We start from the raw sequence: 13891 nt of genomic DNA, 5'->3' as shown, positions 1-13891 counted from the left end.
GATGTACAGGTGTACGATTGGCCACAGTGTTTTCTAAATTCACACACAGCACAACTGTAAACATGTTGAACCACAGTGAGAGCAACACAACCAGATTACTGATGAGCTGCTGTTGCCGGCAAACAATTTTACGGCATGGATGTTTATCATTTAGCTGGTATTGGCACAAAAAAAGTACTGTAGTGAACGTGAACAAATGTGAAATATATCGTGGGTCACATTAACTCTAATATAAATGATGTTTGACAAGTAATCTGGCACTGAATGAAGGTTATCTACAACTGCACCTTGCACTTGCTAACTCAAAGCATGTAATACGAAAACTTTGAGATCTGTGTAACTCCTCAGAGGCACTGGAAGATAAAGTTGACTTTGATCCTCGAACCTTTGATGCAAATTTCAATATTGCATGTCCAAAACCGGTTGAGGTAGTGAAAACCTTTCATAAACCAACATCCACACTCAGCTCCTCAGATCTAATTTTTCATGGAGGCGACATACAAAATAAATGTTGGTGGCTAGGCTATGCTCATGAACTAATGATTTTGAGGATTACCTTTTTTTGTATTATATCGAGTTCCAATCCAACCAAACGTGAAGTCTAGACTGATCTGCACTGAGACGAACGCAGGATTCCAGCAGTTCACTACATCCTTTTCCTGTACAGTTAGACAGAGGAAGAGCTATAACCGCAACAAAAACTGCAAATGACCCGAGTAACCAACAAAACCCTTGAAAGAAATACAGAATGAAGCAGGAATTTGACTTGTTGGACTAAACATACAGTAAATCTGTTATAAATATACAAACCAAATTGATGTTAAAAAAATAATAACACAGTAGGAAGCAGTATTTTTCAGCAACAGTAAAATCCCCAGAACAAAATACATACAAATACAATATAGAACAGAAATTTCGATCTGTAGCTTGACTTTGACTGATCATAATTTACCCACAATTCAAATGCAATACATTAAAAAACAAACTATATTTTGAAGTGGATGAATATGGAGCTACTCCACAAAGACTTCCTCTGTTTTGATGGGTGTTGTCAACGGCCCCCCATTGGATGAATCCGAGCCTTCGTCTTTGGCCAGGTTGTCACTGTTCAGCCCACTGACGCCCATTTCTCCAGCCACCCCACCCGAGAGCGCCCCCTGGTTGAAGCACAGGTGCTTGATCACCTCATTGGGGCTGGAGAAGGTCATTTCACACACATTGCATTTGTACGGTCTCACCGACGAGCCCAGAAACAGCGCCTCCATTTGGCTGGAGTCATCTGCCCCGCACAGCTCCATGCTCTGTCGGTCCACCATGGTGTACGCTGGCTCCGAGCTCAGATTCATGCAAACGTGCCGTGCCGCCTGGTTGGCCCGGCAGAAGCTCTTTCCGCAGGCGCTGCAGCGGTACGGCTTGCCTGTGTGGATGTACATGTGCTCTCTCCAGTGGCTTTTCTGGATGAACTTGCGGCCACAAGTAGAGCACTCGTATTTCCTCCGCTTCACTTCCCGCTCCATGTCAGCCGCACCCTCTAGGTTGTCAATATCAGCGATATCGGATGGAGGGGGTGTGTCCGCCTGGGGCTGCGCCGTGTACAGGCTGATTGCAGTTGTCGTCGGGATGGGCATGGCGGTTTCAGGATGTGGCGAGTCTTTTAAGTACAGATGCTGCTCGCTGTCACTGGCAGCGTCCACAATGATGGGAGTGGCTGCGGAGGCTTCGCTGCTTCGGAGAACTTCCTCCACCTCTGGTGTGGCGGCACCTCCAGTCGCCATGGGGGAAGCCGCACCGGCGGACTCTAACACAAGGGGGAGCATGGCCTGAGTGTGTAGAAGCAGGTGCTCTCGTAAGGTTCCTCGCTGAGTGAAGCGCCCCCCGCAGACGTGGCACGTATAATGCTTCCTCAGAGAGGTGTTTCTTCTCATGATGCTGGGCTTCACATGCAGAATGGTGTTGGTGTTCAGGGAACATGACGGAGCCTCACCTGCAGATGTTTCCATCTCTGACCCTTCCCTCACAAACTGACTGATGCTCGCAGATGCCTCTACCTCCGCTTCTGTCAGATTGTGCCTGTGCTTAGATCCAGGCCGCGTCAGTGAGGTAGCTTTGTTCATGGTTACGCCCTTCCCGTCGAGTAAACCCCCACCTTCTAAGTCGAACGGCGGGGAGAGATGCGTTCTCGCTGAGAGGCGGTTTGTGAGTGTGGCCTGTTGGTCTGATATCTGAATGCCATAGAGAGAGGACGAAAGGGGAAGGTTGACCTCAGGGTGTGCCTGAGTTGCATGGTTAGACAGACTTGCCTCCTGAATAAGAGGGTAAGCGTGGAGGAACTTGACGCCCTGCTCCAGGCGAGCTGGGTCGATAAGTTGTGTCGCCAGTTTGCCGGTGTACATCAGATTGAGGAGGTAGCTGAAGATGTCGGGCTGAATGTCAGCAGGCTTCAAGCGGACGCAGTCACTGGTCGAGAAGACAACGAAACAAAGATTCAACGTAAAAAAAAAACCTCACAAATTTAGCACAAATATTTATTGTTCATTTTTAAAGAAGCTGTATGCAAGATTAATCATAAATTTTCCCTCTAATGTCACTATACATTAAGAAATCATCTTCATTTCAAATACTTATATCACTGACGACAGTAGTCCGGCCAGGATATTGTCATTTAAAAAGTGAAGTTACAGCCCTCAACTAAAATTGATGTTGTCATGTTGTGTTTTGGTCTGATGCGCCACCCTCCACCGATCTACCAATCATGGAGTCAGTAGTGTTGCGGCATTCGGGTTGCCAGCTCTTCTCTAGTTACCACAATAATGTAGGATGTAGAAGAAGAGGTAGCTTAGGTGAGAGTAGACACATCTCCCGGTTCAAAGGGCTGGGCAACAAACTCAAGCTCCTCCAACATTTCTAGCGAGTGATTATAGTTTAAACATTCATATTTTTCTTACAAAAACATTGCTTTGCTTCAGAAGGCCTTTATTAACCTCATGGAGCCGTATGGATTACTTTTATGATGGATAGATGTGCTTTTTGGAGCTTCAAAAACTAGATAGCCATTCAATAATATTCACTATTGGAAGTTAATATTTAGGTCATTCACTTCCATTATAAAGCTTGAAAGAGCCAGGGTATTTTTTATATATTTTCCAGGTGTATTAAATTTTGTAATTTATTGGGGTGAACTACCCCTTTGGGTGAAAAACCCACACTTCTAAAATATTGATCTTAACAGTAATAACATGCACAAATATCCAATACTGATAATTGAGTTTCCTAGAGGCAGAGCCATCCTGCAAATTTTGGGCAGTTGGAATTTGCAGAAAATCGTGCAATGCATAAAAGGACACAGTCATGTTTTTAGCTTCATACAATGATTCTAACCAGTCAGAGGATATTGAACAGGTTTAATATTTTGGGCTGATTTTAGAACACATTGTTTTCATTTGTCATGCGTCTCCAATCAATTAAGCATATGCTTTTTACTGCACGAGTTTGTAGTGTTCGGGACAGCTTGAAAGTCTGGTCCAGTTGCGCTATACGTCGGAGCGCTGACCACGAGGCCACTGGCTCCGACATGATACAGTTTTACACTGTATCCATTTACAAACTCAGGAAGTGTATGATGCCTAGTGTTTTAAAAAGTGTTCTGATTTGAAAATTTGTGTAGTGTATTCCAGCCTTTAGCTTATCTCAAAATGATTATCAATTTTCAAACAGCGAATTATTATGTTGTGATGCCTAAATTCATTGTAGCATTGGAAATGATTGATTTTAGTAGTTAGTGTTTTATTTTTAATTTATTCAAACAACGTAGTATAGAATTGTAATGTTGGTAATTTATTGATTATAACATGAGAATAATTATCACCATACCATATCAACACATCCCTAGCTTAGGCACAAATTGGACTTTAAAAATAACATGCAAAGCTTTTACCTGTCCTGGTGTATAAAGAGCATTCTGAAGTAGTTCGAGAATGCGGCCAGTACGGCCTTGTGTGCTTTGAAAAAAACATCGCCGATGGCGACCGTGCAGTCACACAGGAAGCCAAACTCCCTCTGTGCGTTGAGCTGCTGAAGAAGGATAAGACCATGATTGGCCAACTCCATACTTCCACCTACACAGAAAGGGCCAGAGATGACAGTCAACTTCCTGTCTACTACAGACCACAATGCACCAAAAAAAGACTGAGTGAAAGAAGGTTGTTAAGTTGTCTGTTGACATGGACTTAATCAGCAGTGAACAGCTCTAATTATGAATTCAACACTGTTGGATTAACAAAAAGCTCAACTCTAAGGAACATAGGAATACAGGAATATATGAATACAGTAATATTGCTCATTCTTATGGTTAAGGATTAGAACAAACTTTAACCCTTACAAAGGGTTAGCCATTTAAAAACAGCTGAATGCGTGGTTATCATATTGACCCGCTGTTTGAGATATATCTTGAAAAATGTTCAGACCTCGAATTATAAGTTTCGAATTTATCAGTTTAAATGCATTCTTCATATAGAATAAAATGATAGGAAAGGTTTTAATTCTAGGGTAAGAGAAAAACAATAGAACACTTTATTATCTGAATATTCTCATATCATAAGAAAAATTCCTTAGAAAAGATATTTAAGACAACCAACTGGTTATTCAGCTTGCAAAGACACTCAGACTTGTAACCCTGAAAACACAGTCCCAACAGAGCGGTCAGATACAGCCAAGGGCCAAATATCTCAGGAAACCTTTGAACCCTGATCCCTGAGGTTCAACTACCAGAACCAGCTCAACAGCTTCTGTGCCTTGAGTGTCCATTAGCCTAAAGGTCGATCACAGGCTTTGGCTTTGTGTGTCACATGACTGACTCTTCAGGCAGCATTCCTGAGGCTACTTACTTACACACAACCCCTCTTGGGTGGAGAAAGGACGCACCCGTAGAGTCTACAGACTCACTGTCAGTGGTCTTTGAAAGCATGGGTTGTAACGTCAATAGCTGTGTGTGTGTGTGTGTGTTCTCTTCTTCAATCATACAATCCCTTCAGTAATTTGGACTATACTGAGACCGACTGGCCTGGATGAAGTTTGTTTAATTGCTGCTGCTTCACATCCAAGCAGTTTGTTTATCTTTTGTTTTGTTCATTATCATTTTTTTTCTATCTTCAACACATACACATATTTCATTATTTCATAAAATGATTCAATCCACATTATATTTTATGTTATAGTTATTGGTGTGATATTGGTGGCATGCTCTAAAAAATGTTCGGTTGCTTTGTAAAGAACTTTGAACACTGTCTGAAAGTGGTTGATTTGGTTAATAGCTTTTTCATAGCAGGTACTAAATTTTTTTTTTTTTAAATTACAACATTTGAAATTGAAGCAAAAAATGGTACTTTAAAAATTGGACTAAAAAGGTATGAGGTATTTAACTGCTTTAATGAGAGAAAAAAATACAATTCCATGTAGCATTGCAAATTAAATTGAGTCAAATTAAAAACAAAGGAAGAAAATATAATAGTGGCCTACTTATTTAAATATGCTGATTATATATTTATATATAAAGCAACTGTTAAAAAGTATGTTCTATATAATATGAATAAACTACTCATCTCACATTCTGTTTTTCGGCTAGTAACAGTGAATAAGGCATATTTGGACGCAGAATGAATGTCATTCGTGGAGCTTCATGGGAGCTGGCAGGCACTAAAAAGATGTTTTGGCAGGCGATTCTCTGTTTGGTGGAGATTCTCTGCAGAATCATGGGTAATGTATTTTTCCCTCCAGAAATTTTACAGTTGAAGTGGATTATAAATTGAAATAATGCACACTAATGGCTTCATCAAAAGCATATATCACTGACTGCAATCTTGTAGCTCACCATATTTGTCTATCTGTAAAGGTTTATAAGTTATTGTTAAAAATCAATTCCCATATAGAGAAAATAATGGAATTTTTACTTTGTGAAACCGACAGTTGCACTTTACTGCTCACTGCATTTGGTCATGTGATGTCAATATGGCAGCACCTAATGAGGAAGTAGAATAAACTGCTCTTTTTAGAATACTAATGTCGAATGGGTGTACATACTTTCTAATATTTCATAAAAGCCTGTTCAGTTCTTTTTGGTCTACTTTTAATTCGCAAAACTTATTGAGTGGACCTTTAACTTAATTTTTTTTCTCAAGTCACCAAGCTTCCAGCAATCATCAAAATTGTACGGAATATAACTGTTACAAACAATGAAAAGACAGATTTTATGCAAGAACACTTATAAACCGTTTACAGGTGTTTCCTGGTACCGAAACATATTTCAAACGAGCATTGCAGTTCCTCATAACTCCAGCTCCAAACCAATCGCTATTCGCTACAGCTTCAGCTTGCTCTCATTGTGGTTTGTAAACTAGCCCCTCCCACTACGGAGACACGTGGAACGGACAAATCTCCCGCAGAGACCGACCACTTCCGCAATCTGCTTTTCTTCGCAAATAGAAAATAAACCGTCAAAAACTGAAAAGTGATGACTGATACGATCACGCGCAGACGCTCGCTGCTCAACCAGCACATCATCCAACAACCTAATCTCGAAAATAGCTTAAAATCACAACAATAACAACAATATAAATCCAGATCGGAGCTAAGCGAGCATCAGAGACGAGAAGCAAAAATAAACGGAGCTTCGTGAAACGGACACACACATACACACACGGCGGGGGGAAGGGGTGGTCACCGAGTAAATAAACTAAACTAAAAAACAAACAAATACAGAAACGAACAGTTAACGATAAAGGGTGACTGGTGTAAACACGCACGTACCTTTCCTCCGCTGGAGCGTGTGGAGTTCGGCGAGTCGATGTCTGGTACCGGGGGACTTGTCCGTTGGGCTCGCAGCTGCTCTGTTCCTCTCAAACGCAGCATTGGCGGCGATGGTCGTCGGTGTTTTCCGGTCGGGTTACGTTACAATCACATGACTGTCTAAAAGGGCTTAAAACAGCGGTTGTAAAACCCACTTCCCTGGGATGCTAAAACAAACCGTCTTTGGCGCTAAGAGCAGCTAAAATGAGTGAACTGGTGAACGATGTGTGTCTTTCGTTCTACTCATGTGTTTACGGTGCGTCGGAGATTAATGTTGAGCTATCATTCAGAGGCGACGATCGTTGGTGAACGTTACACATAAACGGATTTTAGTGGAGTTGGATAGCCGTAGGTCACGCTACCCACCCCCACATGAAGATAACGTATCGAGACAGATACATGCAGCAGGGCTATTTGCATTTCAGTTGACAGACTGAGCACTTTTACAGCCATGAGTAACGCTCGTATTATTCGAAGAACGACGATTTCACACCCACAGGCTACACTCAACTTAATGAGCCTTATATTTGTTTTTTTAAATTTCGAACAAATGAATATGGAAAAAAAAAATCCATAGTCTATTTAATTATTTATTCATAATGTGTGTAATGTTATATATAACTCCTTACATATACACACATATGTGTGTGTGAGTGTGTAAAATAAGTATAGTCCCTTTTAACCGTAAGTTATTTAAAATATGGCTGAAAAGTGTATTTAAAAATCGTTTCGAGAAGACCATTTATTATTTATTTATTTATTAATTTTTATTTTTTTCAGGTTTAGTCCTCCATTGGTTTACATCTTTTTTTGCAACAAGTGAAGAGTTCCGATGCAAAAGCCTCTAAATGCCATTTGAAATTTTCTTCTTTAATGATGATTTTTATCAAGCTTCTATATTTAAGTTCAGTAATTTCACTTAAATGACAATTAATATGTAATCGTCATTGCCATTTAAGTGAAATTATTGAACTTAAATATACAAGCTTGATAAAAATGATCATTTTAGAAGAAAATTTCAAATGGCACTTAGAGGCTTTTGCATCTGAACTCTTCAAGTGTTATTCATTTTATATATATATATATATATATATATATATATATATATATATATATATATATAAATGGTAAGAGTCCTATTCATTGTCTTGGTCAAACGTCTTTAAAATATACTTGTTTGAAAATCTTACCATAATACCAGAATAAAAAAGCTGATTTATTTTCCTTATACCATAAAGATGATCTCATTATGTTCTCACTAATTAATAAATTTTAATGTAATTATTTGGACCATCCTGAGGTTCTTTATATGTTAAATATAATGCCTTTAAATGCATTTAGCCTTTAAATAGCTACATTTTGTTGTAAGACGAATTAATTTAATTCCACAATATCGCTACCTTGAGGAAATCCCTAGTTCCATTCTGAACAGTGCAAGAGGTGAAAAGATTTACATATTTCCTTGCCAGAGTTTCTGAGCTTTCACGATGCTGAGGGGAACAGGACGTGAGCTCGCTTGACCAGGCCTGCTAAAGATGTCAGGAAATGAATAACACTGATGAACAAATGCATGCAAGAGTTATGAGAAAATTATGTTAAGAAAATATAAAAGAGCAGTCTACAGCCTGGAAGTTCACGATGACAGCAAAATGAGAATGCCAACTTTAAGTTGTGGGTTTACGAAAAAAAGAACAAGGAAAGGGAAGTTGAGGGGTGGTGTCTCAATACAGAGAAAACAAGCTGTCTGTTATGGCCATGTGGTCTGGTGGGGCGATAACGGCATCTGGGGCAATGGTTTCTGTTTCCAATTTCTGAAAATCACATTAGCATCCTAAAATATTGTTTAGAATTGTCTTGTCTGTAGACGCAATAATAAAATGTAACTGTTTAGTAAGTTATTATAGTACCAATATGATATCAAGCAAGCAACATGTTCATGCATGTGTGTACCTAAGACCTGAGACCTGATTTATCTTCTTTTTTTTTTAATCAATGACCGTTAATAAGTAACAACCCACTATCCATATTTCAGGTCTCTTTCATGAAAAGGATATCCTGAGACTACTAACCTGCTGAAAGTGTTTAAACCAGACTATGCTGGTCTTTTCTGGACAAGCTATTGTTTATCTCTGTGCCCGGCTGGTCACCCAGCTTGATCAGCTGAAAAGTGCCCCAAAGCCCAAACCCTCTGAAACCAGCCAACACAGCAGGCTGAGAAGCCGCTAAACCACCTGGTTAAAATGTTTTCCATTTGAAACCACCTGGTTAAATTGAATTATAATTAAATAAATAAAAATCACAATGTACTTTGTGAATGAATCTGAATATTGTCATGTCTGATTTGTTCGTGTGACCCAGATGGCTTACACAGACCGGCCACTAGAGGACAGTAGTGTCAATGGTCACGACGAGAGATTTTTTTTTTTACAGTATTTTTTACAGTCTATGCGAGAGACTGAAAGCTCAAATTGGCTTATAATTCATCGTAAAAAATACCTTGTTCATTAGTGTGATTATATATTGCCGCGATATGCGAGTGAATGACACAGAGTGTATTAAATTATCTTATACCTTTACATTACATTGTTAATTGGTCACCATCGTTCTTAAATAAAGTTTGTTGAAAATATCTTGTCTTTCCTGTTTGCATTGCAAAGATGGAGGCAGAGGGAACGTGCCCCCCGCTGTCACTCTCTGCTAAATTTGAGGGGTATGTCTTTTTAAACATAGTTTAGCTTCCATGCTCACTGTTGACGTCATTTAAATAATTAGGCTGCGGCAAGAAATTCATCGTGTTGTTCAATTGCAATGAATGCATGTTTAGCCAAATAGGCAGCCTGTCATCATTAACGTTAGCCCCTTTCACACGTTACTGTCTTTTACAGTTTACAGATCATTTGTGAAAATGACATTTTCAAAAATACCAGTTAATCAGTTCTGGCAATTTTACAGTATAGGGAGTTGTAACCTGTAAATTACCGACATGATGATGTGTATGAAGAAGAAAGAAAAAAGAGATTTTCGGTATTAGAAGCTAACGTAATACTGTGTATTATAGTAACAAAGCAGTACTGTATAAGTAACTATTGTGCGTCTCGTGTTTTTAAGAGCAAAAACAGTGTCTGATCATCCACTTTTACGCCTGCCAGAAGTAAAACATAATGGTCATGGGACAGAAACTGTGGATGAAGAAAACGTCGCAGATATGCCTGTATGCGACTAACCAGCTTTTTAGACACTTTGTGACAGTGACAACCAGTACCGCCTTTTATCACATAATATACTTTAGGTTACTTCTTTTTAGATGTAGCCTTTCTTATTCCTCAAATTGCTAGTGAAAGTTATGTCTCTTTGCGTTACAGCTTGGTTTTTCTTTTCATAACAAATGTATATTTTTGTCTGAATCATAGAATTATCATAAAGTTAAAAATAATAATAATTACACACTAAATTTTTAATTATTTGCTTTTTTTAGGTCCTTTGCCTATCTGACTGTGAGAGATAGACTACCAACCATACTCACAAAAGTGGTAGACTCTTTACATCGTAATAAAGACAATTTCTTCAAAGAGTATGGAAAGGCATGTATGATTTTTCATTTGTTAGGTTCAACATTTTTACAATATTCAATATTTTCTTATGTTATTCATAAAATATGAAATGAGTTTTCTCAGATTTAACTTCTAGATGATGTGTTTGATCAGGAGGGCATCCAGGCAGAGAAGAGAGCCATCTCCTTCCTGTCCAAGCTGAGGAATGAACTGCAGACAGACAAACCTGTGCTGCTTCTGACTGATAATGCTGAGGACACAGAGGCCTGGAATGAATACATGGGTAGACAGCAGGACCTGATGGAGGACGGGCAGCCTGTCAGCTGGTTCAAGTCACCATGGCTTTATATGGAGTGCTACATGTACCGAAGGATCCAAGAGGCTCTGTATATGAAGTAAGACAAATCAGCTTAATACATAATGAATACAATTTGAAATTAAAAAAGATCAGAGATATACTTGAGTGAAATTAGTTCTGTCACAATTTTACTCCAAAATCAAAGCAAGTTTACATTAACTTTTAGTATCTTAATAGTAAATATATATATATATATATATATATATATATATATATATATTGTCTATTTTTTTTAAATCAAAGAATCATTTCAAGTGTCAAGTGTTGTGCTTTAAGTTGTTGTATTTTTGTATATTTTGTTAAATCAAGGGTAATTGATTTAAATGCTCTCCATTGTATTGATACATTTTGAATTGTAAAATTCATTCATTTTGTTTGTTTTACTTTGTTTCCTAAAGTCCCCCGATGGATAACTTTGACGGCTTTAAGGAGGGAAAGATGCAAAGCTTCTTTGAATCTCAACAAGCGATTAAATCTGTCTGTACATACCTTCAGGATCTCATCACCAACATGGAGAACATGACTGAGTTGCAGCTGCGAGAGAATTTTCTCAAGTTACTTCAGGTTAGTATGTCCATGCTCTTAGCTGCAGTATAATTCAATGATCCCTGCCATTAAAAACAAATGTTTATGCGACATGGTTATGTTACTATGACATAAGAACACAACATCAAAAACAAGGAAAATCGATTTTCACTGAGCCGTGACCATTAACTTAATTACTCTCATCTATAATTTAGAACAAAGAATCTTGTTAGCCAAAATTACATCAAGCTTGTGGTGCCAAATAACATGCCTTGGGGTGGCTATTGTTTTCACCATGTGCTCGTCTGCTTTATTGATATTAGACTGTTGGGGATAACGTAATGTCACATAATCTTGTTTATTGTGTATTTTGTAGGTCTCTCTGTGGGGAAACAAGTGTGATCTGTCCATCTCCGCCGGTCAGGACAACTCTCAAAGGTCCAGTCCCATCGATTCTCTGTCTGATCTCCAGCGCTTCATCCTAGTGGATGACTCCAACATGGTTTGGTCAACGCTGATTGCTGCTCAAGGGTCCGGAACCGCAGGGAAGAAGCATGCAAGAGTGGACATTGTTTTAGACAATGCTGGTTTTGAGCTTGTTACCGATCTGGTCCTTGCTGACTTCCTTGTTTCTGCCGGACTAGCCAAGCAAATCCGATTTCATGGCAAGTCCATGCCATGGTTCCTCTCAGACGTCACCAAACAAGACTTTGAGTGGACCATCATGCAGACCATGGCAGCCAATCACAAGTGGATGTCAGCTAGCGGTGTCCAATGGAAGCATTTCATGAAGGATGGCACCTGGTCCTACCACGACCACCCTTTTTGGACCATGCCCCACGAGTTCTGCGACATGGCGCTGGATGCAGCTGATCTCTACGGCAACCTCCAGGGCTCTGACCTGATTCTCTTCAAAGGAGACCTGAACTACAGGAAGCTGACTGGCGACAGGAAGTGGGACCACACGGTTCTGTTCGATCGGGCGTTGAGGGGGTTCCAGCCTGCCCCTCTCTGTAGTCTTAGGACACTGAAGGCTGATGTTCAGGTGGGCTTGCAGCCGGGCCAGGCAGAGAAGCTCAACTCTCAGGATCCACACTGGATGACTAATGGCAAATATGCTGTGGTTCAGTTTTCCAGTCCACAGAGAGAACGGTAGAGGTGTCTTTAAAAATAAGAGAGTCCTCACTGATGAGGGAATTATCAGGAAGCAAGTGATGATGTGATAAAATGCACTAATTAAAGATGCTGTTTCAATTACCAACACGCCAAACAAATGTGTTATGATGGTTTAGCTTTGCTTGTATTTTTTTTTTATCCAACACTTTTTTTTGCTTGGAAGCAAATTATTTAATGAACCGTAACGCTTCTGCATATCAAACACTGAATGTAATATGAAACTAAATGATGTACTTGTTGATAGAACAATGAAGGTTTGAAGAGAAACCTGGCTATCTTTTGCTCATAGTTTACAGTATATGGTTTTCTGTTTGTACTGCTGATGTGTATTGTCTAAAAGTACAGTTACAGTTATTAAAGACATTTAGACTTATACATCCATAAAACTCCACAGATGTCTTGTTTGGTTGCTGTTAAATGTTATTGTGAGAACCTTTAGTGAGAAATGTTTATGTGTTTTAAAGTATATCAAAGAGGGGGTTTGTAGCCTAATAGTTTGTGGGCTTTGTATTGATTACATAATTGAAAAAGAAAACATTAAAGAAATACTGTTTTAATAAAACAATTCTAGTAAATTAATGGCAAAACTGAATGTATGATGACACAAATTTAAAGGGGAATTTCATGAAATGCAGATGCGCAAACAAATCCAAGGTTTTTGTTTTAGCCAAGCACTAAATCACAATTATTTGCTAATGTCAATACATGTTAACACATTCTGTTTTCTGTCTGATGAAAATATTGGCCATACACCACAGTGTTTTTGTTTTTTCATACTGCTCTTTAAAAACTGGTTTACTGTTATGGGCTGTGTGGAGAAGTGCACCAAGATTGTTTCTTTTTAAGCTTATTTATGAGCAAATTGGAAACAGTTGCTAGTCAGGATGCTTATGTACACACATTTGTTAAAATGGTTATTCTGTGTTTTGAATGCAATTGAACAAAGTTTGCAAATTACATTTTTCTTTAACTCTTACAATGTAATCGTATTTAACAATTCGTTCCAGAGATACAGATATGAAATTACGCTGGCAGAAATGGTCATGATGACCCATTCTGCTATTTGATCGGTCTTGTTTTTTTAGTTTTTTTTTTTAAGTTGTGTGTGGATGCTTCCTGGGTTTTCCAATGAGCCTTGCCTCTACAGAGCAGTAAAGAACCCTAAAAGTAGTGATGTTACGTAATAAGCACATGAACGCTATCTTTTTGTGTTTAGGGGTCAGCTGAGGACTGCATGTATGCGTTTTTTTTTTTTTTTCCTGGAAATCAAGGCCATGGTTTGATCTTTGAACTGTTCTAGTTCTCTTCTGGCAAGAGTTAAGCTCAGATTTAGACCCTAAAGTTTTCATTGTAAGATCTATTGTTGTTTATGTAGTGTTTTTAAGCTGTAAGAAATAAATATAGACAAATAAAAATCAGCTAATGTTTTAATTAGTTGCAG

At 38.8% G+C, this 13891-nt stretch overlaps 2 protein-coding genes across 2 annotated transcripts; one reads left to right on the top strand and one right to left on the bottom strand.

Moving 5' to 3' along the window:
• Positions 1–548: 548 nt before the first annotated feature.
• Positions 549–7383, bottom strand: zbtb2b (zinc finger and BTB domain containing 2b). Its single transcript, XM_039692358.2, has 3 exons — positions 6802–7383; positions 3935–4115; positions 549–2457 (listed from the first exon to the last, which is right to left on the bottom strand). Exons 2-3 carry the CDS (start codon positions 4105–4107, stop codon positions 1014–1016), a joined length of 1617 nt encoding a protein of 538 aa, XP_039548292.2. The 5' UTR covers positions 4108–4115; positions 6802–7383; the 3' UTR covers positions 549–1013.
• Positions 7384–9399: 2016 nt separating this feature from the next.
• dcph1 (damage control phosphatase 1) lies at positions 9400–13868 on the top strand. Its single transcript, XM_039692359.2, has 5 exons — positions 9400–9550; positions 10316–10421; positions 10545–10786; positions 11148–11313; positions 11651–13868. Exons 1-5 carry the CDS (start codon positions 9498–9500, stop codon positions 12428–12430), a joined length of 1347 nt encoding a protein of 448 aa, XP_039548293.2. The 5' UTR covers positions 9400–9497; the 3' UTR covers positions 12431–13868.
• Positions 13869–13891: the final 23 nt, after the last annotated feature.

The sequence above is a fragment of the Pimephales promelas genome, chromosome 13, assembly GCF_988280905.1.
Source record: "Pimephales promelas chromosome 13, fPimPro1.hap1.1, whole genome shotgun sequence".
Taxonomy (NCBI): Eukaryota; Metazoa; Chordata; class Actinopteri; order Cypriniformes; family Leuciscidae; genus Pimephales; species Pimephales promelas.
Note: the sequence above shows the minus strand (reverse complement) of the source record. Positions and strands in the feature narration are given on the sequence as shown.

What these genes read in the sequence shown, in the direction of transcription:
- dcph1 (XM_039692359.2), top strand. Translation starts at nt 9,498, where the DNA reads ATGGAGGCAGAGGGAACGTGCCCCCCGCTGTCACTCTCTGCTAAATTT. An exon ending in TCTTCAAAGAGTATGGAAAG is followed by an intron (nt 10,422 to 10,544) that starts GCATGTATGATT and finishes GTGTTTGATCAG; the next exon opens with GAGGGCATCCAGGCAGAGAA. An exon ending in ATTTTCTCAAGTTACTTCAG is followed by an intron (nt 11,314 to 11,650) that starts GTTAGTATGTCC and finishes TGTATTTTGTAG; the next exon opens with GTCTCTCTGTGGGGAAACAA.
- zbtb2b (XM_039692358.2), bottom strand. Translation starts at nt 4,107, where the DNA reads ATGGAGTTGGCCAATCATGGTCTTATCCTTCTTCAGCAGCTCAACGCA. An exon ending in CTCTTTATACACCAGGACAG is followed by an intron (nt 2,458 to 3,934) that starts GTAAAAGCTTTG and finishes CTTCTCGACCAG; the next exon opens with TGACTGCGTCCGCTTGAAGC.